This window comes from Protopterus annectens, chromosome 10.part0 (assembly GCF_019279795.1).
Source record: "Protopterus annectens isolate FY-2018-M chromosome 10.part0, PAN1.0, whole genome shotgun sequence".
Classification (NCBI taxonomy): domain Eukaryota; kingdom Metazoa; phylum Chordata; order Ceratodontiformes; family Protopteridae; genus Protopterus; species Protopterus annectens.
The window spans coordinates 1,276,141,147-1,276,164,544 of NC_056744.1; the positions used below are offsets into that span (position 1 = coordinate 1,276,141,147).

At 42.3% G+C, this 23,398-nt stretch overlaps 1 protein-coding gene across 1 annotated transcript in view; it reads right to left on the reverse strand.

Annotated features, from left to right (window-relative positions):
• Nucleotides 1–23,398, reverse strand: part of SPATA6 (spermatogenesis associated 6) — a 1,891,174-nt gene that overhangs the window by 945,286 nt on the left and 922,490 nt on the right. The window contains exon 8 of the mRNA XM_044085978.1: nucleotides 830–932. Coding sequence (XP_043941913.1) covers nucleotides 830–932 — 103 coding nt within the window. The remainder of the gene's footprint in view (nucleotides 1–829; nucleotides 933–23,398) is intronic.

A 23,398-nucleotide genomic window follows, 5' to 3' on the forward strand; every position in this document is an offset into this window, starting at 1 on the left:
TGCAGTGTTTGAAACTTCGAACATTTAAATTTGATTATTTAACGTGTGAAGTTTTCAAACTTCGAACATATAATATAGACCTGCTGATATCAGCTGTGTGAAGAGGAGCAAAAAAGAAAATACATAATTTTAAGGAAGGTGTCATGCTGTTTTGCATTTCTGCTGATAAAACAACAAGCAAAACAATCCACTGTGAATCTGAAAAAGCACAGTTGTCACATTCATGAGGTGGTATGAATGAATATGGATGTGCTGTATTCATTCAAATTTGCCAGCATTACAGGATAAAGCATAATAAATGAATTGATTCTGCAATAGTTCTGTTACTGAGTCATGAAAATATTCCTCTAACCAACCTATACGATGGGGGAGGGGGCAGGGGTGAAGGCAAGAAAATCTGGTAGTCATCCTCCTCCCCCAAAAAAGTGGCGGTCCCTGTTACTCTTCATATTCTTGATCTGTATTAAGGATAAGATGAGCACAGTATACTGACACCCAAAAGTAGCATGATCCTTGAGGTGCTACAGCCTCAAGGACCCAGATCTGGGATATTAAGTCGTACAGCATTGGAAGGTTTAAAGAGCAGGAGACATTTTATGTTAAAAGTATTAATATGGGATGTCAATTTTATTATTACATGTTGTCATTTACAAACAGAACATCTGTTTTTCAGAGAAACAATATGTCATTAGTAAAGTACTATGTAGCTGACTAGTCCTGCATTCCTGTGCAGTAAACACCACCCTAGCACTGCATCTTTGTCTAAGTCAATGTTAAACAAATTAGTTGATTACAGACCCTTAAAGTGAAAATACTTTTAAAGACTTACCATTGTAAATGTCTGAATCAGGAAACCATGCTTTTCTTACACTGCTCTTGGATGAAGGCAAATAGGAAAATGTGGGCAGGGGTGAAGTCAGAAGGTTATCTGTCTAGAAGGGTAAAAAACAGAATGTATCACATTTATGACCACCTCCATCCCTGAAACCTGCAGCAATATAAGTTATATCACTTGATGTTTAGTACTCTGAAAAACTAGACTAATACAACACTGAAAACAGCAGCAATCATTGATAGCAGATGAATGGAAATACATGTGCTTACAAAGAACAGTACTTCGAGCACTTTTAATACGTCAGAGCTAAGTTACTGTGCTAGTAAACAACAGCCCACAATAGCATAAACTAGCATTCTCCTTAGAAATTAGCTGCAGAGGGGAGGGCTGCACACCATAGAATAATGCAACTGTTACAAGGCAGATGACAGGGGCAACATTTCAAGAAATCTAACAGCAGAAGGGCATAGTAAGGAAACAGAACAGATAAAGTAGGGGATGGCAAATAGGCTAAAAGTATTGGAATGCACAGTTTGGGGTAATGTAGTATGTTCTACGACGTTACAGTGTAAAGGGTTTACTAGAAAATCCTAAAACAGACTACGACAGATAAAAGCCACAGGGCTACTTAGGGGGAATAGTGTCAAATATAACATCATGACTACATTACACAACAGTCAGAAAGGGGAAACACAGACAGTAGAAGAAAGAGATGACAGCATGGTGAACACTGTTACAGTGAGAGGCAGCAGTAGATGGAAGAGAGGGCAGGCAAACAGGAGACATGCAGTGAGCGTAGTATGCTAGATGTACCGACTGGAACAAGAATGCAAGATATGGAGTAGTTCTGAAGAGGCAGACTAAGATACTCTGGATCCTGATTGTGGGACTGCAGGAAAGACTGGAGGTTCTTAGTAGATATGGCCACACAAAGAAAGAATTATAAAGAAAATCAGGAGAGAATAGTTAGAGGTAGCAGGAGTAAGATGGGCCAGTAAGACAATAAACCAAGGAAAAAGGTGGATTAATGGGGGAGGGAACTGAGGGGCTGTCAGGAGGAAGCAGAATAAAATGCAGAAGGCAGGGCAGGGAAAGGTAGACACTGTGAGCTGACTAATGGCAAGCAGGAGAGACAATGAGGGGAAGCAGGAATAAGAGATGATGAAATCAGGGAGGGAGGACAACGCAAGGAACTGGTACAATAAGGATGAGGAAAGCTAGCTAGGTAGAAGAAAATTCAATTAATAGTAGTGCAGACAGTGTAGGAATGCTAGGGTGAGTTGGAGAATAAAACAAGAAATGGGCAAATTGAGTACAACAGGCAGAAAAAAGGGCAACAGAGAATGAACAATTTTAAGGGAGTGAGAGACTAGTGATTTGAAATTGAGTTTGCTTGCAGACTAAGAGCCCTAACAGAAACAGTGTGGTAGCTGTGAACAAGGTCCCAAAAGTGAAACATGACAAGACTGTGGAGTAGGTGGGCATGCTGAAAGTGAGAGGAATAAGGAGACTGAATGCAGTTATGCATGTGGGAACCATTGACCTCTTGGAAAGAAGGGAGTTAAACAGCAGCAGCTAGGATGGCCAGGGAAGCAGTGGCAAAAATGGATTTCTTACAAGTGATTGGGGCCAGCTGATTGGGTTCTAATTATCCAAACATAACCAATCAAACTTATCTTTGTGATGTAGGCAATGCAGGATGGCTGGCTGTGTGAAACTGATGTGCACTGTATTGAGGAGTTCCTCCTTTTCTCACTATTGTGCATCTGTGGAGTTAGATATATATAATTGCAAATCTTCTTAATCTGATGTGTTCAAGTGTTTCAAGGTGATTACAGCCTCAATCAGTTCCACTGCACTAATGCAGCTGATTTTTGAATGATGATGTTTCATTTATTCACAGTAAAGAGTCAAGAGGACCTGGATCATATGACGGAGTTTTCTTCAGTTGTATCATTTTCTGGCTGCAGCACACCTAGACATCTCAGAATAAAGGAATGCAACTGATGGCATATGTCTAAACCTCTTAAGAGGCCAATGTGGAACACAGACCCTAACAATGTGTGACGGATGGTCAAAATGTGAAGCATCCTATTTTCGCACTGCACGAAACGTGCCTTCGCCATGGAGCATGGTAGAACATCTTTAAAATTCAATAAGACACACTGCTCAGATCCCAAACCTTTATTTATCTGCAATCCTCGCTGTTGGGTGGGCGTTCGAAAGACATGCGTAAATGGGCGTGCCTTCGTTGAAGGTTGAATGTTGAGCTGGCACCTCGGCATTCGTGAAAATCTACTGCCAATCATTAGCGGACCTGAGTTCTGCTGTGGCGACCACTAACCGGGAAAAGCCGAAAGAAAACAACAACCATAACCACATCATAAGTAAATGAAACAGCACTTTACAAAAATAAAAATCACATTTCCTACATTTCCTCCATAGACATAACAAGTCACACAAATGATTTTAGTTAGACCAGGTTAAATAGCATCCTGTCATATGTCAGATGTAGACTTATTGTATGCTGCTGTGGCTTTCTTGGCAGCCTCTAAAACATGTTTGGGCAGCTTAACATCACAGCAGTCCAGTTCTTCGTTCATTTTAACTGCCAACAAAGAGTTCAATGTTTTTACACTCAGAGACTGACGCAGTTCAGTCTTGAATTTCTGTACCATGCTAAATGCTCTTTCAGCTTGTGCATTTGAGTGTGGCAAGCAAAGTAGACTCATCATCAGCTGCTTAAAGAGTGGCAGTTTCCCTTCAGTGCTAAGGTCCCTCAGAAGGTGTGCCCAGTACTTTGACACACATGAGTGGGGCCCATCTACTGGGCCTGTCAGATTCCACGTGTCCTCGATCTGATATTGGGTAAACTCATTGTTCAGCCTCAACATCATTTTCACACACACCCAGACAGAAGCCAACTTACCTGACAAGTCCTGAAGAAATGTCCAATTTTTTGGCTGGATTTATAACTAATGCAGCATCTTTCAGTAAGTGAGCCTGCATGGGAAACTTTTTCAGCATTTTCTGCAGCACCGCAGCATACAAAGCTGTAACTTTTTTATAAAAGTTAAATTCAATGACTGTGCCGGCAATATCTCCCTCATGGCTGCTCATGTACTGCTTGACTTCGCAGCCAATATGCAGTTCACTGTTTGGTAGAACACAGCTACTGTCAGCCAACACTGACACATCACTGTGTTTGATTAGTCTGACAGCAGCTGCAGGTCTGAGGAGTCTGCCAGCATACTGCTGCAGTAGTTTATGCACAGTGGCATGCAGTGTCAGCAGCTGGCTTTCTCGGCTCTGAAGCCGGATGTTGAACTCCAATAATGGTTCAAGTGCATACTTAAGAAACAGAAAACTCATATTCACTTCATGACTCTGCAGGTTTTTAGAAATTAAGTCAATTTTAGCAGACCTTGGCTCTGCAGACAGAAAATATGAATTTAGAGCTGGCCACATGTCCAGAGTTCTGCTAATTACCTTACCAAGACTGGGCCATCTAGTAGGTGCATGTCTAATGCTCTTAAGGGGGTCAGTATCTGTGAACAAAGCAAATTCTTGCAGTTTTTGTTGTCTTTGTGCACTGGAACTGAAATGGCAGTACATATCTGATATAAGTTCTTCAATTGGTGAATGCAGTGCTTTTACAGCAGCCTTGCTGCAGAGATCTGCCAGGTGGCAGAGACACCGCATGCTTATCATTGTGGGCTTCACCTCCTTTAATCTAGACAGCACAGAATTGTGTTTTCCACTCATTAAGGCAGCATTGTCTGAAGAAAAGCCCACAATGTTGGAAACGGGAATTTTAAATTTTGTCAGATTGGACATTAAAGCATCAAACATTGCTTGTCCAGTTCCTGACACACATTCTGGCATATGAAGGAACCTTATCATATTTTTGCTTGCCTTTTCATCAAGGTAACCAGCAAGGATCACTAACAGTTTGTCATCTCCCATGTCTGTGCTTTGGTCCATATACACACAGAATGGTGATTTCTGGCAGGCTGCTGCAGCATCATTCTGGTAATGAGGCCTCAGAACATCCCATGCAAAGCATGCTGCCTTTGCTGCTCCACAGGTCATTTTCTGGAGAACATCTTGATCCTCTCCTCACTTCATAAATTTCAGGATGTGTTCTCCTGCTGCAAATGATAAGTTGTGTTTAGCAAGGAGAGACACAAACCCAACCTCTGCCTCAACCACCTTTGTACTTGCTAAACTCTGAGGTCCAAAGAAATCCACCATAGATCTTCCAGCTGCATGCTTGCAATTCTGCCTGTGTTTCTCAGTGTTGGCATGTCGTTGCAGATCATGTCTTCCCCCGTGATGGATTGTGAAATCTGTGTTACAAGTCTTGCAGAAGGCATATTTGACTCTCATAGAAAGCCAGTCAAAGGCACTTGCCCAACTTGGCTGAAAAATGGTATATCTTCTCTTCTTTGGGGTGCGATCTGTATCTACATCCCTGTCCTCTTTGTAATCTAGGCAGTCTGTACATAGAAGGTTTGCAAAACAATGGTGTTAAACAATGACAAACAAATGGGGCTATAGTGCAGAAAGGAAAATTAGAAAATCTCAAAAACAAAAATGAAACATTAGGGCCATAACCTACCCATATCACTGGAAGTTTCCTGACTTTGCAGCCTATTCTCTTGCTCATCTCTGCTCCTTTTGTTTACTATGAAGGCCTGCACGATCAGATTATTCTCTTCCTTGCCTCGACAATGACACTCACTCCTCTGGTGCTCACTTGCCCACCTAACCAGTGTTGCAGAAAGGAAGAGTGACTTTCATGACATTCAGTACTTTCAAAGCACCCTTGATTATATCTCAAAATCCATGCCAAGGATAAACACTTCCAACTTAACAAATGCACTTGCAACACACACACACGACAATACTACCTGCATTTTACATACACCACTTTAGATGTGGTCTACCCCTGTCCTACAGCCAGTTCTGGGCCTGGCAAAGGTGCCTAAAAAGGGTACTTAAAACCAGGACCCTCTATACTTTTACAAGAATGTGCCATTTAAGACATCATGCCTTTGAAATGTTATGACCAAAGAATGCACAATCAAGTTACACTCTAAAGTGCTACCAGAAAACAAAACCGAATACTTTAAAATCATCTCATTACTATAAATAACTCACTTCTGACATCCATCCTGACATACCTCTCAACCTCTTAGTGCAAGAAATCTGGACAAAGCCCTGCCCAACGTACTGGGGGGACAAGCAGCACAAAAACAGAGACTCTTTAAATATTGCTCTGATAAACTTAGAAATGATGCTCTCAAATTCTTGGCATACAGTTTCTGCAAAAAATTGGCTTTTACTTTCAGAAATGTACTAGAGGACAAGCAGCACAAACAGATGCTAAATATTGTTCTTATAAACTTAGAAAGTTGCTAGAATAACAGGACCTGACTTGGCATACAGTTAATGCAAAAAAATAGCAATTACTTTCAAAGATGTCCGAGGGGGACAAGCAGCACAAACAGAGACACTTTAAATAATTCTCTTATAAATATAGAAAGTTGCTAGAATAGCAAGGACCTGACTTGGCATACAGTTTCTCTAAAAAATGGCAATTACTTTCAGAGACGTCCGAGGTGGACAAGCAGAACAAACAGAGACACTTTAAATATTGTTCTTATATATGTAGAAAGTTGCTAGAATAACAAGGACCTGACTTGGCATACAGTTTCTCTAAAAAAATAGCAATTACTTTCAGAGACATACGAGGGGGACAAGCAGCACTAACACAGAGACACTTTAAATATTGCTCTTATAAATGTAGAAAGTTGCTAGAATAACAGGACCTGACTTGGCATACAGTTTCTGCAAAAAAATAGCAATTACTTTCAGAGACGTACAAGGGGGACAAGCAGCACAAACACAGAGACACTTTAAATATTGCTCTTATAAATGTAGAAAGTTGCTAAAATAACAGGACCGGACTTGGCATACAGTTTCTGCAAAAAAATGGCAATTACTTTCAGAGAAGCCCGAGTGGGACAAGCAGCACAAACACTGAAACACTTTAAATATTGCTCTTATAAATGTAGAAAGTTGCTAGAATAACAGGACCTGACTTGGCATACAGTTTCTGCAAAAAAAAAAAAAATAGCAATTACTTTCAGAGACGTACAAGGGGGACAAGCAGCACAAACACAGAGACACTTTAAATATTGTTCTTATAAACTTTGAAAGTTGCTAGAATAACAGGACCTGACTTGGCTTACAGTTTCTCTAAAAAATAGCAATTACTTTCAGAGACGTATGAGGGGTACAAGCAGCACAAACACAGAGACACTAAATATTGCTGTTATAAACTTAGAAAGTTGCTAGAACAGGGCCTGACTTGGCATACAGTTTCTCTAAAAAATGGTAATTACATTTAGAGATGCACTAGTGGGACAAGCAGCACAAACACAGAGACACTTTATATACTGCTCTTATAAAACTCAGAAAGTTGCTTAATTAACAGTATCAGAGGTACTAGGGGGACAAGCAGCCCAGAGACACTAAATATTGCTCTTATAAACTTAGAAAACTGCTACAATAACTGGATCTGTGCTAACATACCAGTTTTAAGGATAGGGAAATACTTGCCTAACCATTAACCTTAACCATTAACATTAACCTTAACCATTGCAGCTAAAACAGTCACTTACCTCTACCTATGTAAACAGCACCAGCAGCTTAATACAATCCACGGCACAAACGATGATCCAACAGGCAGCAAAATAAACACCAGCCTTCTGACCAGTCTCACTCCACCAAAGCAGCAGCAAGCAAGGTCCCTGAACCTAAAGACCGTTCAGCTCACTAACTCCTCTCCTAGCAGGCTGGCTCCCAAGTCCCGAAGTCTTCACCGCAGCCGCTCCTTTCTTTTCCTCGATGCTGAAGTTCCCAGTCTTCAGAGTTCTTCCTTCCAAGTTGTTGTTGCAAGCAACTTGCAAAAAGTAAAATCACTGATTCCTGGAAGCCTTTTTCAAGCCATTATTTTGGTGCAAAAAGGCTTCCGGAATGTGATTGGCCTGTATTGGGGAGCTCTCATTGGCTCCTGTCCCCCTGAGAAGCTTACTTGATTGGCTCATAGTCCCCATTCACGATTGGCTGGAAATACGGTCTACGAGCCAATCAAAAACTGTGGAGCACAGCCAACACTGTGTAATGTGGAAGGGCAGCACAGTTATGCATTGGTTTGTATACCACAATGCCGATTAGCAGTAATTGCGGTATACAAACCAATCAGAATTCGTGTAGCGGAGCCACAGCTGTTCAATGCAGAACAGCGGAACAGTTGCTTCGCACATCGTTAAATGCGGAGCATTCCACATAATCTGGAGCACTTGGATGCTCAGACTGATGGGCCTGGGTGAACAGAACAACAAGGAATATGTATGGTGTGATACTGGGAGAGGAAGGGCAGAAAGACGATCTCTATTGCAAGGGCCACCTCAGCCAGAAATGATGTAAATTTTCTTTTTTTTAATTTCTCCAAAACTTTTGGGTTTCTAATACCATGACAGGAATGGACCCCATTCCTAAGTCAAAGTACGATTAAAGTTCATGAAATTAGAATTGTTTCAATCTTTGATGTCAGCCAGAAGTGCTCTTCGCAGCACCCGCAATGTATCCAGTAATGACTCCTTCTGGAATTCGTACGGAGTTACATGTATCAGTAACATATCTAAATATGACTGTAGATTCTTTTTGATAAGACCCATTGCTCCTACTAATATTGGAACTGTCTGGGCATCTTTCTTCCACATTGCTCTTGTTTCTGTCTGCAGATCCTGATATTTTACGACTTTGTGTCTCTCTGTACGCAAGAGACTGTAGTCAGTGGATGTGGCGATTTCAATGATCAATGCTACTTTTCTCGTCTTTTCATGGATCACTATATCTGGTTTTCTAGCACCTGTCTTTTGAACTGCTGGTAATGGGTGATCCCCTGTAATGTAAACCATCATTTTCTATGATGCTTTGTGGGTCATGCTTCCAGTGTTTTTCAGCCACTTCAATACCATAATGTTTGCACAATCCTCAGTGCAACAGTCTTGCCATATTATTATGCCTTTCAGTATACAGTCCTTCTGCCATTAGCATGTCGCAACCAGCAATGAGGTGTGCAACTGTTTCCAATTCTGTTTTACAAAATCTGCATTTGTCTATTTGTCCCACATGTTCAATGGATTTTATAAACCAATGTGTACGTAAGCCCACTATCTTGGGCCGCCAATTTTAACCTTTCATCTCTTGGTTTGAATTCGCCTCTCACTAACCATTCCAGCATTTGTTCCTGATCAACATGAGGTTCTTCCAGAAGTTATCTATACTTGCAACTATATTTATGCATTCTCCACATTTCTTGCCTTCTCATCTGGTCTTTCACCTTATATTCTTTTTTTTTTTTTTTTTTGGCACATTCAGTTCCTGTCTGATTTTTATCTACTTCTGATCTGATTTCTATTCCTGCTTGACGCCGATATGCTTCGGCTAGATTAAGCATCGATTTCATCTTAGATTTATTTTCCTCATGTTTCCAAACATTCACTACATATGGGTCTTGTGAGGTCAGCAGATATGTGTTGAGTCCCACAATTACAGATCTATACATGTAATCGATTTCAAAGGGGCCCATCCTTCCTTCAGAACGGGGAAATATAATCTTGCTAGGCACTGATTTTTAACAGGTGAAGATATGCTCTAGCGAGAAGAGGAATGAAGGTCAGCAGGACTAAGACAGAATATATGTGTGCGAATGAGAGGGAGGATAGAGGAATGGTGAGGATGCAGGGAGTAGAGGTGGCGAAGGTGGATGAGTTTAAATACTTGGGATCAACAGTTCAGAGTAATGGTGAGTGTGGAAGAGAGGTGAAGAAGAGAGTACAGGCAGGACGGAGTGGGTGGAGAAGAGTGTCAGGAGTGATTTGTGACAGACGAGTACCAGTAAGAGTGAAAGGGAAGGTCTACAAGAGGGTAGTGAGACCAGCTATGTTATATGGGTTGGAGACAGTGGCCTTGACAAAAAGGCAGGAGTCAGAGCTGGACGTGGCAGAGTTAAAGATGTTAAGATTTGCACTGGGTATGACAAGGGTGTACAGGATTAGGAATAAGTATATTAGAGGGTCAGCACAGGTTGGAATGTTTGGAGACAAAGCCAGAGAGGCAAGATTATGTTGGTTTGGACATGTGCTGAGGACGGATGCAGAGTATATTGGGAAAAAGATGCTAAGGATGAAGCTGCCAGGTAACAGGAAAAGAGGAAGGCCCAAGATAAGGTTTATGGATGTGGTGCGAGAGGACATGCAGGTGGTTGGTGTGACACAGCAAGATGCAGAGGACAGGAAGAAATGGAAACAGATAATCCGCTGTGGCGACCCCAAATAGGAGCAGCCGAAAGAAGAAGAAGATGCACTGATTTTTATAAATCATTTGGGGAGTATGAAGCATCCTTCTTGTTTTCCTTTTTAATCTATCCAACACATTTTGGGGCCAGTCAATCACTCCAAAGCTGTACGTGGTAGGAAGAGCAGATTGGTTTATAGCTTGGATTTTGTTCCTAGATGTCAACGCTGTTTCCAGCATTAGTTTAAGTCTTCTAATGAATTCCTCACTAAGTTTTATTCACATTTGTTCATGTTTTATTGTTGATCCTTCATCAGTTCCCAAATATTTATATACTCCCTCTTGCTCAAGTTCATTTATATCACATCCTTGTCCCAAACTGATGTTTTCCTGGTGCTGCAGTTTTCCTGCTTTATAGGTTGCTTTTACACATTTATCAAGACAAAATGACATTCTTATATCATCTGAAAAAGCTTTGACTACTTGCAGTTGTACTTTCAGTTTCTCATTTGATTAGCTATACAGTTTTAAATCATCAAGAAGATAAGAAGTCTTTACACTTTGTTGTTTTCTAGGAGCCAAATTATAGCCATGGTCTAAGCTGTTAAGTAGACAGCTTAGTGGATTAAGGGCAAGGCAGAATAGCAGCAGTGACAGAGAATAACCCTGGAGTATCCCCCTTTGAATTTTTATCCCCGGAATAATAACTTGTCCTTTATTATGGCATAATTGCAAAGTGGTCTGCCACTGTTTCATGGTCACTGTAATGTAGTTGAGCAGTGTAGGGTGCATCTTATATATACATGTTTAAGCATTCTTTTATCCATGAATGTGGGATACTATTAAATGCTTTTTTGTAGTCAATCCATGCCATACTTAAATTCTTCCCCTTTTTACAGTTCTCCATTATGACTTCATTTAATAACAAATAATCCTTTGTTTCATATGACTTTCTTTTATTGCCCTTTTATTTTACTGTCATAATTGTGTTTTCTTCTAAATGACTATAAACTCTGTTTGCATCAATTCCTGTGTATAGTTTATATGTCGTCGGAAGGCAAATTATTGGTCTATAATTTTTTGGGTAGCTTGCAGGTTCACTGTTAAGTAGAAGCACTGTTTTTCCTGTTGTTAGCCAGGTTGGTGTCTGTTCGGGGTGTGCATATAAATAGTTCTTGCTCATGGCTAAATTTTTGTCCAAAGATGTGAATACTTTTAACCAAATGTTAGGTACTGTACCTGGGCCCGGGGTTTTCCAGTTAGAGGCTTTTCTTTACTTTGTTTCAATTTCTCTGGCCGTTGCTTCATCTCATTTCATATCCTGTACCTCTAAACTTCTTATTCTTTCTTTTACTTCTTCTATCCATTTAGTATCCTTGTGATATTCCACAGGATCTTCAAAGATACTTAAAAATATATCTATTTCTTCTTTTTTGGTGGTCTTTCAATTCCTTTTACCTTGTTTCCCAATTCTCTATAAAACTTTTTTGGATCATCAATAAGTTGCTTATTTTGTACTTTTCTTTTATATTTATCTGCGTATCTTCTAAGTTTTTCCACCTGTGCTGAGATTTTTAGTTTATTTGTAATAGTGCATGATAGATCCTGGTCTGTTCTAATACTGCACATTGCTTTTAAAACGTCTATTAGTATTTCTGCTGATCTGTTCTCTCTTCTATATTCTTCTAACAGTGACATTTCTTAATTGCTTTATAGTTTTCTCTGTTCGATACTTCCATGATGATATTCAATTTCTCCCCTACCTTTGCTTCACTACCCTGTGCTCTTGTGGTAAACCTTTATCAGTTATTAATTTAGCTGCACAGTACTATATCCTGTTTACTTCTGACATATCACATGGATCTCTATGGACAGTCCTAATTACTGTGTTCATTTGTTTCATCAAACGTCTGACTTTTTGGGTTTTATTGACCTTCTGCAGTCTACTTCTTTCATTGATCTTAACATGTCTATCTATGTCTATTAAATCAAGCAACTTTTCTCTTAGCTCATTTTCTTCTAAATCGAGGGGACATTTTTTGTTTTCCATTTCCTGCAGGCATTCTATAGAAAGTTCTATAGCATCTTCCTGTGGCACATTTTCTTCAATTTCATCGTGTGCCATCCATGGCTCTGTCATATGGGAACTCACTGGCCTATCACTCCTTAGCACTGACTGCAGAGTTTCCACAGTTTCCTGTTCCTTCCCTTGATGCCCAGCTTCAAGTGAACATTTAGACTAATTTCCTGTGGAAGGTTCCAAAGTATCTTCATATGGCACCTGACCAACTGCTTCCTGTTCCACTGGTTTCCCCTTAATTTGGATATCCATTGGTCTATCCTGTTGTGGTGCTTTCTGAATTAGATTTTCTACACTGAATCCTTCACTCCACAGGTACTCCATGACCTCAGTTTCTACTTCTTTAACTTCTCCATTACTAATCTCCTTTTCTACTTTTCCTTTTTTTCTTTTTTGTACTGTAATGGATTCCTTTGCCTGTATTTCTCTTCAAATATCTTTGGTGCTGCTTTTTTGTATTGGTTAGTTTTATTTTCTCCTTTGCATAAATATTATAGCATATTAAATCTCTTTTTCTTTCCCATATCCATATTTCTTCTTCAGATGTCTCCTGATCTTCCTGCTTCTCCTTACTTTGGGGACTCACTCTATCATACTGTGATGAAACCTGCTTTAAACCTTCTACACCAAATTCTTCACTTCGCAGGCACTCCACTGCTTCAGCTTATATTATTTTAACTTCTACTTTACTAATCTTCTTTTCTACATGCCCTATTTGTGATATAAGTTTTGTGAAATGTTCCACATCTGAATGTCTTTGCCTGCATTTTTCTTCAAATATCTTTGGGGCTGCCTTCTTTACATTGATTAATTTGGCTTTCTCCTTTGCATAAATATCGTACCATATCAAATCTCTCTTTCTTTCCCATGTCCATATTTCTTTTTTATACTTTTTAATTTAAATTTAAAATTTTCCAGTGTGGGATTGGTAATATACATTAAACCGAGGAAGAGTTGAGGAGAGATAAACAGAAGGACAAAATAACTGAAGCACGAAACAGGTGCAAAGTACACAGAGAATCACTAGGAGAGGAGACATAATGATAACAACATTTCTGTTTCTCTGCAAGCTTGACATTCTGTTCCACAGCAGTATGTATTAAAGTTTATCATACCCCAACAGAGTTTAGGAATAATCCAGGTGGATCAGTGTTCTATCCAAGTTAACAAATTTTTAAATGAATAAAAAATAAATAAGGAATGTTACGTTACAACATATCATGATGCAGGGAAAAGATAAGACAGTTGCAAACAAATGTAGAAAAGAACTGTATGGATATTGCAGTGGAAAATACAGACTTGAGCAAGTGACTAGCTGAGGTGAGAAGTTGTCATACATCAACCTCTAAGCATGAGAAATCTGGACACAGCCAAAAACAGTGGAGAGTCAATGGCCCACAAATAGGGACCAATTTTAAATGCTGCTGTTGCAAACTCTAAACAATGCTAGAATAACAGACTTTGTGTTAGCAAAACTCAAATGTATGTCATTATTTAGTGACTTCAATCCTCAATGATTTGCCAGAAAACAAATTTTATGAGGAAAAAACCAACAATCTGAAGCAATAACCTGGACATTCTGCAAAAGTCCAAATAGTTTAGAGGTACAGATTTTATATCTAGGATACAAAGTTTAAAGAAATAGTAAGAGGAAGAGAAAGAGGGGTAGACAAGATACATTAGGGGAAAGATAAAAAGTGGGGCCTAGAAGGAAGGCATTAGGACACAGAGGTGAGACATGAGTGAAATGACAGGATAGCTGCTAGACAGGCACCATCTGATGACTGACAGAGGTAATGAAAGAGGAAGACAACTGGCAGGGTCTATAGAAGTTTGGTGGGTGAGTAGGTAGTCATTACAGGAAGATTTTCAAACTGCCAGAGTCAGGCTACAAAATACCAAATTCAAGAGTATGGTGGGAAAGAGACCTTGGTATAGTCCAAGGATCAAGAAGAATTCAACCTGTGGGTAAAGGAAGTAAAATCTTTTGCAAAACAGATGGAGTAGAGGAAGTCAAAGTTAAGGTACTTCTGTCAAGCAGTGACAGTACATCAGGACAGTTCACTATCAAGGGAAAGGGACTGACAGGAAGGACTAAAATGCAGATCAATAACTGGTGGATGGGGACTACAAGGGATGAGAGGACAAATGAAGAAAAAAAGAAGTTATGTATTCACCATAACGTTCCATGTTGGTAGTCCATCTCACCCTTCATTTTTACATATGGGTTCGGAGTCGATCCTCAGCTCTGACTCGGCCAATTTTCAAGTTCAAAGACTTCTGGTTGGCTCATGGCTAAGCAGTATCCCATGGTGCACCAGTGCAATCCCCAGATCTTGTTTGCTGCTCACTAGCGATAGAAAGAGATAGAAAGAAACCCTTAACCAACAAACCAATGCTAAAGGGTCGCCAACCAAGAAATTTAGAATATTACCTCCAGATCTTCCAGGATAGGGGCAGGAGGGAGGGTTGGTAAAAATGAAGGGTGAGATGGACTACCAACATGGAACGTTATGGTGAGTACATAACTTCTTTATGTTAGGTAGTCCAATCTCACCTTCATTTTTACATATGGGACAGCATCCCTAGCGCCTTATTCTTGGGTGGCTTATTGGAAGATACTCCTGAGCACCGTGGAGCCAAAGGATGCTCTACCCCTAGAAGCCAAATCCAACTTATAATGAGTAATGAAGGTGTGAGGGGGTAGCCCATGTAGCTGCTGCACAGATATGATCAATTGGTACCCTGGCTTGGAAGGTTGCAGAGGTAGACAGAGACCTGGTAGAGTGAGCCTTGATCCTGTGGGGTAAGGGTCTGCCCTCCGAGCTGTAGATGAAAGCTATGCAACTTGAAATCCAGTTAGACAATGTCACCTGAGAAACTGGTAAGCCCAATCTGGAATCAGAAATGGAAACGAACAACTGGTCTGACTTCTGAAATTCTTTGGTCAGTTGCAAATAGAAACGCAGCTGTCTGTGAACATCCAACTGGTGAAAATGGTATTCCGCTGCATTGCTATGATTGGGGAAAAAAGACTGGAAGCTCAATGGACTGGTTCAATGTGGCAGAAGAACAAATTTTGGGAACAAACGAAGGATTGGTACGTAAAGAAACCCTGTCTTTATGAAAAACTAAATAATGTGGCTAAATAGACAGGGCATGTAGTTCAGAAACATGTCTGGCTGATGTAATAGCTACCAAAAACACAGTCTTCCAAGGCAAGTACATCAAGGAAGGTGAATGAGATGGTTCAAAAGGAGGGGATGTTAGTTTGGACAACACAAAATTTAAGTCCCAAGAAGCCACAGGTTCCTGTAAAGGTAGTCTCAGCAAGGTGGCTCCTCTCAAGAAAGTTTTACATAAGGTTAACATTGGGAGATCCCAAATAAAAATGTGAAATAGCCGCCAATTGTACTTTGATGGTGGCTGCGGCAGATCCCTGCTGAAAAAGCTCCGAATTCCAGAATTACAGGAACAGGAGCGGTGTAAGGATCCACTTTCATTTTCTGTGCCCAAATAGAGAACCTTTTCCACTTACTGTCATACAGCCTTCTGGTTGATGGTTTATGTGAGGATAAAAGAATATGGGACACTGATGATGAAACATCATGAAGCCTGACTAGAGATGGAACTGGATCAGCCAAGTTGTCAATTTGAGGGTGTGGAGAGAGGGGTGTAGTGAACCAGACATGTGGGTCAATAGATCTGGAACTGGGTCCAGGATCCAAAGATCGTCCAGGAGAAGAGGCTCGAGGAAGGGAAAACAGACCTGATGAGCCAGTACAGAGCAATGAGGATCAACTTGCTTCCCAGTCGATTGGCTTTCTATATTACTTTGGGGAAAAGAGGGATTGGAGGGAAGGCATAGAGAAGTCCCACGGGCCAATCATGTATCAGAGCGTCTCTGGGTGCTTCCCCTGGAGGGGGAATTAGGGAAAAATAACTACTGCACTTGGCATTGACTGGACTGGCAAAAAGGTTGCAGCAAGGTTGTCCCCATTTTCGGAAAATCTGTTCCACTATTTCTCATTTCAGAGACCACTCGTGGGGCAGCAGGACTGCCCAGCCCAGCTTGTCGGCTATCACATTGGTTGTCCCCAGAATGTGCATTGCCACCAGAAAGCGCTGGGAAGAAAACACCCATTCCCAAACTCGCATGGCCTCTCGACAGAGTGGGTAAGATCTGGTACCGCCCTGTTTGTTGATATACCACACAACCGACATGTTGTCCGATTGTATCGCAATTGTCCCTGGAGGAAGAAGTACCGCTCCCATCTCCAGAAAGTTGATATGCAGATGAGCCTCATGTTCTTGCCAAGTGCCGTGGTCCGTCCTGCCCAGATAATGCCCCCCCCCCCAACCTGGGAGGCATCTGTGGTCACAGTGGCAACGGGTTGGGCAGGCACAAAGGGAGCTCCCGTGAACAAGTTGTTGGGGGCTATCCACCAACAAAGGTCCTTTTTGCATGACTCTGTCAGCAGAATAGAGTGATTCAGCGGTAGATATTGGAATGACCACTGGGAGAACAGGAGCCATTGAAGGATTCTCATATGCAACCTGGCTAGCGGTATTAACAGAATGGTTGAGGCCATCGTTCCAAGAAGTTGAAGAATCCACTTTGCTTTGACCTACCGAAGTGGAAGAAGTCGCTGAACTTGTGAGATGAGGTTTTGTGCTCTTTCGGCGGGAAGACAAACTGTCATATCCACTGTGTCTACCTCTGCGCCTATAAAAATCACAGATTGCGAGGGTGGTAATGCAGATTTTTCCCAATTTATGGAGATTCCTAGTTGAGCACAAAGCTGGATGGTGGTGTCCCTGTTTTGGAGAAGTAGATGCCTGGTGGGGGCGGTCAGGAACCAGTCGTCCAAATACGGAAAAACCTGGAATCCCTGATGTCTCAGGTGAGCTGTCAATACTGCCATGCATTTGGTGAACACCCTAGGGGCTGTGGTGAGACCAAAGGGCAGAGCACAAAACTGATAATGGCTGGCTCCCAGCCGGAAGCGCAGAAACCTCCTTGACGCCTTGTCCATTTTTATATGGTAGCAGGCGTCTTGGAGATCTAGAGAGCACATCCAATAGTCTTTCCCTAACAACGGGAGTATCGACTGCAGTGTTCTCATCCAAAACTTGTCCTTTTTCACAGATTCGTTTAATCTGCTGAGGTCCAATATTGGCCTCCAGTCTCCGGTTCGTTTTGGGACTAAAAAGAACCTGGAGTAAGTTCCGGATCCTATCTGGTCTGCTGGCACGGGCTGGATGACTCTTTTTGAGAGCAACTTGTTATCTCCACAGCTGCCTGATCCCTGTGATTGGGTGGAACATCTGGGATCTTCTTGGGAACAAACGGTGGAAGGGAAAAGGGTTTGATATAGCCTCTGGTAACTATTTGTACCCACTTGTCTTGGGTTATATTTATCCAGGCTTCTAGATACAAAGAGATGCGACCCCCGACTGGCCCCAGAGAAACGCAGTCGGGCCCCACATCAAGAGCGCTGATAAGGCTGCCCTCGAAAGGAACGACGGCCTTGCTGATATTACAGACCTCCCCTGCCTCTAGGGCAACGTCTACCATTTCCTCTTCCTCTGCCTCTGAAGGAGGATTCACTCTGTGTGTCTGGAAAGGCCCTCTGGGACCTTTTGAACCACATCTTACCTCCCCTTTGACCTTTGGGGTATGGTCGAGAGGGAACAGTAAAATGGACTCCCACGGCAGAGAGAGTCTTTCCTTCTTGTTCACACCGAGTGAGTGTATGTTTCAACTTGGAACCAAACAAGGAGGAACCATCAAATGGGGTGTTGATGAAGGTGGACTTAAATGGCTCCGCAAAAATACACAAGCGCATCCAGAAGTGGCGCCTAAGGGCAACTCCTGAACCCGCTGCTCTGCTCGCTCCATCAGCCGTATGAGATATGAGCCACATGGAGGAGTTAACTACGAAATTTAGGGTGGACAACTGAGCAGAGATCCTATACGGGACTCACTCAGGACAAGCACCCTGTATGGAATCTCCTAACTTTTTGAGAAGATCCCTCTGCAACCTCGTGAAATGGGTAAGATAGTTCAGGGATTGAAGTGTAAAGGCCGCTGAACTAAATACGCGCTTCCCAAATCTGTCCATCTGTTGAGACTCCTTGTTTGGTGGATGTACAGAGGGAGAAGTCCCCATCAACTCCTTCTTCGTGGCTGCCGACACCACCATGGCATCTAAGGGAACGCCCTTAGACAAGAATTCTTTTCCAGGAGGGGCAGACAGGAACTTATTTGGTCTTCTAGGTACTGGCTCCACGGCATCGGGAGTATCCCACACCTTCCGACTAACCAGATCCATTAGCGCATCGAAAGGTGGAGACTCCCAAGAGGCAGAGGGTTGAGACCCGAAACCTTCAGGTACACCGACTCCTCATCAGAAGGGTTGACAGTGGGCCAGTCGCACCTCTGTTTAAGGATCTCTAGAATGTCCACAAAGGAGACATCATCAGAGGACGACTTAGGGGACCCCTACGACTCACTGAGGTCAGTGTCCGATGTCAGAGACTCATCCTTGGAATCAATATGTTTCCTCTTGCACACTCTCTTCCACTGGGGCTCCTCAAAAGGACCTTCTGGGGATGCCCCGGAAGAGTGGGGCCACCAGCCGGTGGCTCTTAAGGCTGTAGGTCTCTGCAGTCTCCGGAGAGAGTAGGGACTGAGAACAAAGTGGGAGCCCTGGGGGAAGAGTGCTTGTACCACTGGCAGGGGCTGTAGATTGTGACAGCACACTCCTCATCACCTCAAAAGCAGATCTCTCCGGCTCTGAAGACCGTCCCCGCTCCAAAGAGAGAAAGGACGGTGCCGGAGCCAGAGCCATCAGCTCCGAGACAGATGCAGGGTCTGAGCTCACCCTGGCAGGCGCTCCGAGAGGAAGGCTCAGAACTGACGAAGATCGATTCAAACCCTCCCCCTCGGCGCTGACAAAGAGCTTCGTTCCTTGGACATGACGGACGGAGCCGAACGTGTCGGAGCCGAATTCAGCTCCAATGCAACAGCAAGGGGAGCCAGAATCGAGGGTTCCTCCATTGGTAACAAGCACACCGGCTCTGAAAAAACAACATGGCTCAGAGGAGGAAACACGGATGGAGGCAAGACTGGTTCAAGTGGCTCCGGAGCCGATTGGGTCAGAGCCAACAAAAATTTAGGCAGGGCAGATGACTTGAGGAGTCTTAGTATTACCCTCTCCACATCGTCTTCCGAAAGACTCCTGGAAGACCTGGAAGATAAGGTTGGGGATCTCGACCTAGCAGGCACTGGAGATTTGACCATCAAAGAGACTGGTAAGGACTCCACAGACCGGCTCCAAGAAGCAGAGTCAACTATTTGCAAGGATTCAGCAGTCGGCACCGAAGTATCTGTGACCGACTCCGAAAACACAGTGCTCTCCTTCGGCTCCGAAGACTGAGGAGTCGAGGAGGTAGGTTTTATTAATTTGGCAGGCGGCCCCAAAACACTAGCCGGTGCCGGAGAAGGCCTTTTTGAACCTTTAGATTTTGAGTCAGATCTTGACTTCGAAGACTTAGACGAAGAAGCCGAAGAACCAGACAAAGCTACCTCGAAGGTTGGCTTCAAAAGACCCCTGAGTATCAGTTTGTCCTCCTGCAACACTCTAGGAGAGAAAGCATGACAGAACAAACATGATTCTTGCAAATGGATGGCTCCCAAACAGTAGACACAGCTACTGTGGCCATCGGTCAAAGACATTTTCTGGGAGCACTTCATACATTTTTTAAACCCAGAGGGTTTGTGCTCCTTGCTATCCTTAGACATTGCAACCCACAAGCAACCAGAGGGAAAGAGAAAGAATGACTGAGGACTAGGTCCTCTAACTAAAACGGGCCTAGCCCTGCAGATGAACTACACAAGGACTAGGTCCTCTAAGTTAAACGGGCCTAGCCTGGTGTAAGATAGAAAACTAGATTTTCCACTAAACAATAGACAGATTCAGTCACACAGGAAAATATTTTAAATAAAATACAGTGGAAGCATAACGAGGACTAGGTCCTCTAAGTTAAATGGGCCTAGCCCTGTGAAGAACTGGGTCTTCTAATTCAAACAGAGCAAGAAGGCACAACACACACATACACACACACACACACACACACACACACACACACACACACACACACACACGCTCAAGGGTAGCAAATTAAGACTTTAGCGGGTCCCCGCTAAAGACCACCAATCAACAATAATCGCTTGACAGGAAAATAATCAATAGGAGTCCCTATTGATTAAAAACGGCAAACTCGCCAAGCTAACTCTCTAGGCAGGAAAAACACAACTGCGTCTAACTACTGAAATACAGGGGACTACTAATACTAGTCACAAAAGGACGCAAGGCAATTTAGTTAAATCCTAACTGTAAATAACAGGAAAAAAGGCGAAACCGCAAAAACTAACGATTTAGGTAAAGTACAATTGCGCCTAACTACTGGTACACAGGATACCACTAATAAGGTCACACAAAAACCACAAGACAATAAAGATAAAGCCCTATAATGTATATATTCAATAACCATGCAAAAAGATACTAGAATAATGAAAACTGCAAAAAACTTAGCCAGAGCCAAGAGAAGCACATCCGAACTCATCGACGAGGCAAACAAGATCTGGGGATTGCACTGGTGCACCATGGGATACCTGCTTAGCCACGAGCCAACCAGAAGTCTTCGAGCTTGAAAATCGGCCGAGTCGGAGACGAGGATTGGACTACCTAACATGAGACATTATGTACTTAGCATAACGTTCCATCTGTGTTGTTGATCTTCATTTATCCTTGACCTGTGGGTTCGGTTCTGAAATCGGAACCAACTTGGCCATACTACAGCCTGCAAGGACTAAAAACTCTCGAGCTCTTCTCCCTACCTATAATGCTCTGTTCCATTTTATCTCAGATTGAGTTTGCTGACTGACAGATAGGTAAGATATGTATCCTGAAAGTACTTTTGTGCAGACCATAACTGGTAAAGGATGGCTAAAAGGACTGTAAATAAAGACTCAGCTCTTTCCACCAAGAGATACTGAAGGATGGGGGTTGGAGCGAGGGGCAACACCGATGGAATGTTATGGTGAGTACATAACTTCTTTATCTGATGTTGTCAATCTTCATTTATACTTTGACCTGTGGGACAGAGTCCCCAGCTACTTTTTATCTTGGGTGGACTCTCGGAAGAATATTCCTGAGCACCATAGAACCAAAGAAGCTCTTCCCTCGAGGTCAAATCCAATTTGTAAAAAGAGTAAAAATGAGTATGAGTAGCCCAGGTTGCTGTGCAAATGTCATCCAAGGAAACAACCCACAAAAAAATAAAATATAACTAGTTTAAAACCTGATAGTAGAGCAGAAGCTCCTTCAAAAAAAGCAATCAAAACCTCCTCTTTTTTTTGGTGATGGGCACTGAAAGAGGATCAATGTCAATATTATCAGCCCAGCATAAATTTTTTCCCCATCACTACAATAATGTTTTCTTAGTGGAGAGGGTTTTAGCCAAAAAAATAATCTTAGACTGGAAAAGTCATAAAATGTTAGCCTGGGCAATCAGTGGAGTGGGGAAGCCATGTACCAGATCTGGGAAGGTTCCATATGTATGAAAGGTCCTAAGGAGTTAAGGGCAGCTGGAACCCACCAGAGAAGATCCCTTTTGTAAAGTGAGAGAACCCAAATTTTTGATGTTTTTGTCAGGAAAATTAAAAAATGACATTGATGTGACATCATTGATAGAGAATGGAGATTGAATCTGCTTGTAAGTGCAAGGGTAATCTTTCTATACCAAGGTAATCTACCTGTACCAGCCTTAGGTAAGAATTGCATAGAAAGCTGCTGCTTTACTAACTGCTGACTTTTCTACTGCTGAGATATGCTGAAACATTCTTGATATTGAAGATTGGATATTCAGAGTGAGGATATAAATTTCCAATTTATAGCAAGTTTCAGATTCAGTGCTTTATGTGATTTCGATTCTGCATTGAACTAATTTGTAGTGGTTTGTTAGTCTCTCTTCGAATTTGGCAGAGAAGGAAGTGAGAAGCACATCTTCTATTTTTATTTGAGGAAGATATTTGCAGTAGGTCATCATTTTCTAAGGAACACTCAGTGTCCACACTATGACAAACATGACATCACTGCTGTGAGGCTGTGGTGAGACCTGAGGGGGCTGTGAACTACTGGGCTGTAGACTGATGTCCCTAAGCCGGAGAAGCGGACACTTGTCCATCTTGATTCCATCTGTCATGTGTCCTGGAGATCTATTCATTTCATTCATCATCATTTTTCTAAAGAAAGGAAGAAGGACTAAGAAAGGAAGGGTCCATCCAGGTGTTTATCAAACAGATTGTTTCAATCAAAACACTGCTATCCACAAAATTGGTCTCCAGTGGTCTCCAGCCTCGGTCTAAATCTTGAGTACATTCCGGATTCTTTCTGTCTGGGGTCTGGGGACGTGGATGATTTTTTTTTTTCTTTTTTTTTTCTTTTCTCAAACTTGGTGGTTCCCTCTGACTGTGGAACAACATCAGGATTTTTGACTTTTTTGGATGAGTGTGAAAAGGAATGGTGTATCATCTAGTAATAATCCTTATAATAGTCCCCAACTTCTTGCAGAAGCAATTGATAGAGCCAGTTGGAATTTGGCCAAGATCTCTGTTTAAGAAGGTCACCTTGTCTTGATTCACCTCGTCACCCATGTGGACAGGTGCCTTCCATTAACCCCCACCCCCCCATCCCTGGCGGAGCTGCTATCACATGCGTCCTGGAAAGGTTGGCTGGACTTTTGAACCACTCCTCCCCCTCCCTGGTTCTTAGAAAAGGATTGAGAGAAACAGAAAAATATGCAGAAACTGAAAAGGGCTCACCCATCTTGGACCACTCCGGACAAGGTGCCATGAACTTTGGGCCAAAATAGAAAGACCATCCAAAGGCACTGAGAAGAGAACGAATGGCTCCACAAAAAAATAAAGATATCAGGTCCAGGTGTGTCTCCTCTCCCTAATCCGGAATTCCTGCTGCTCTGGTCGTCCCTTCAGCTGCATGTGCCATGAGCCTCCTGTGGTATGGTGAGTATGACTCCAGGGT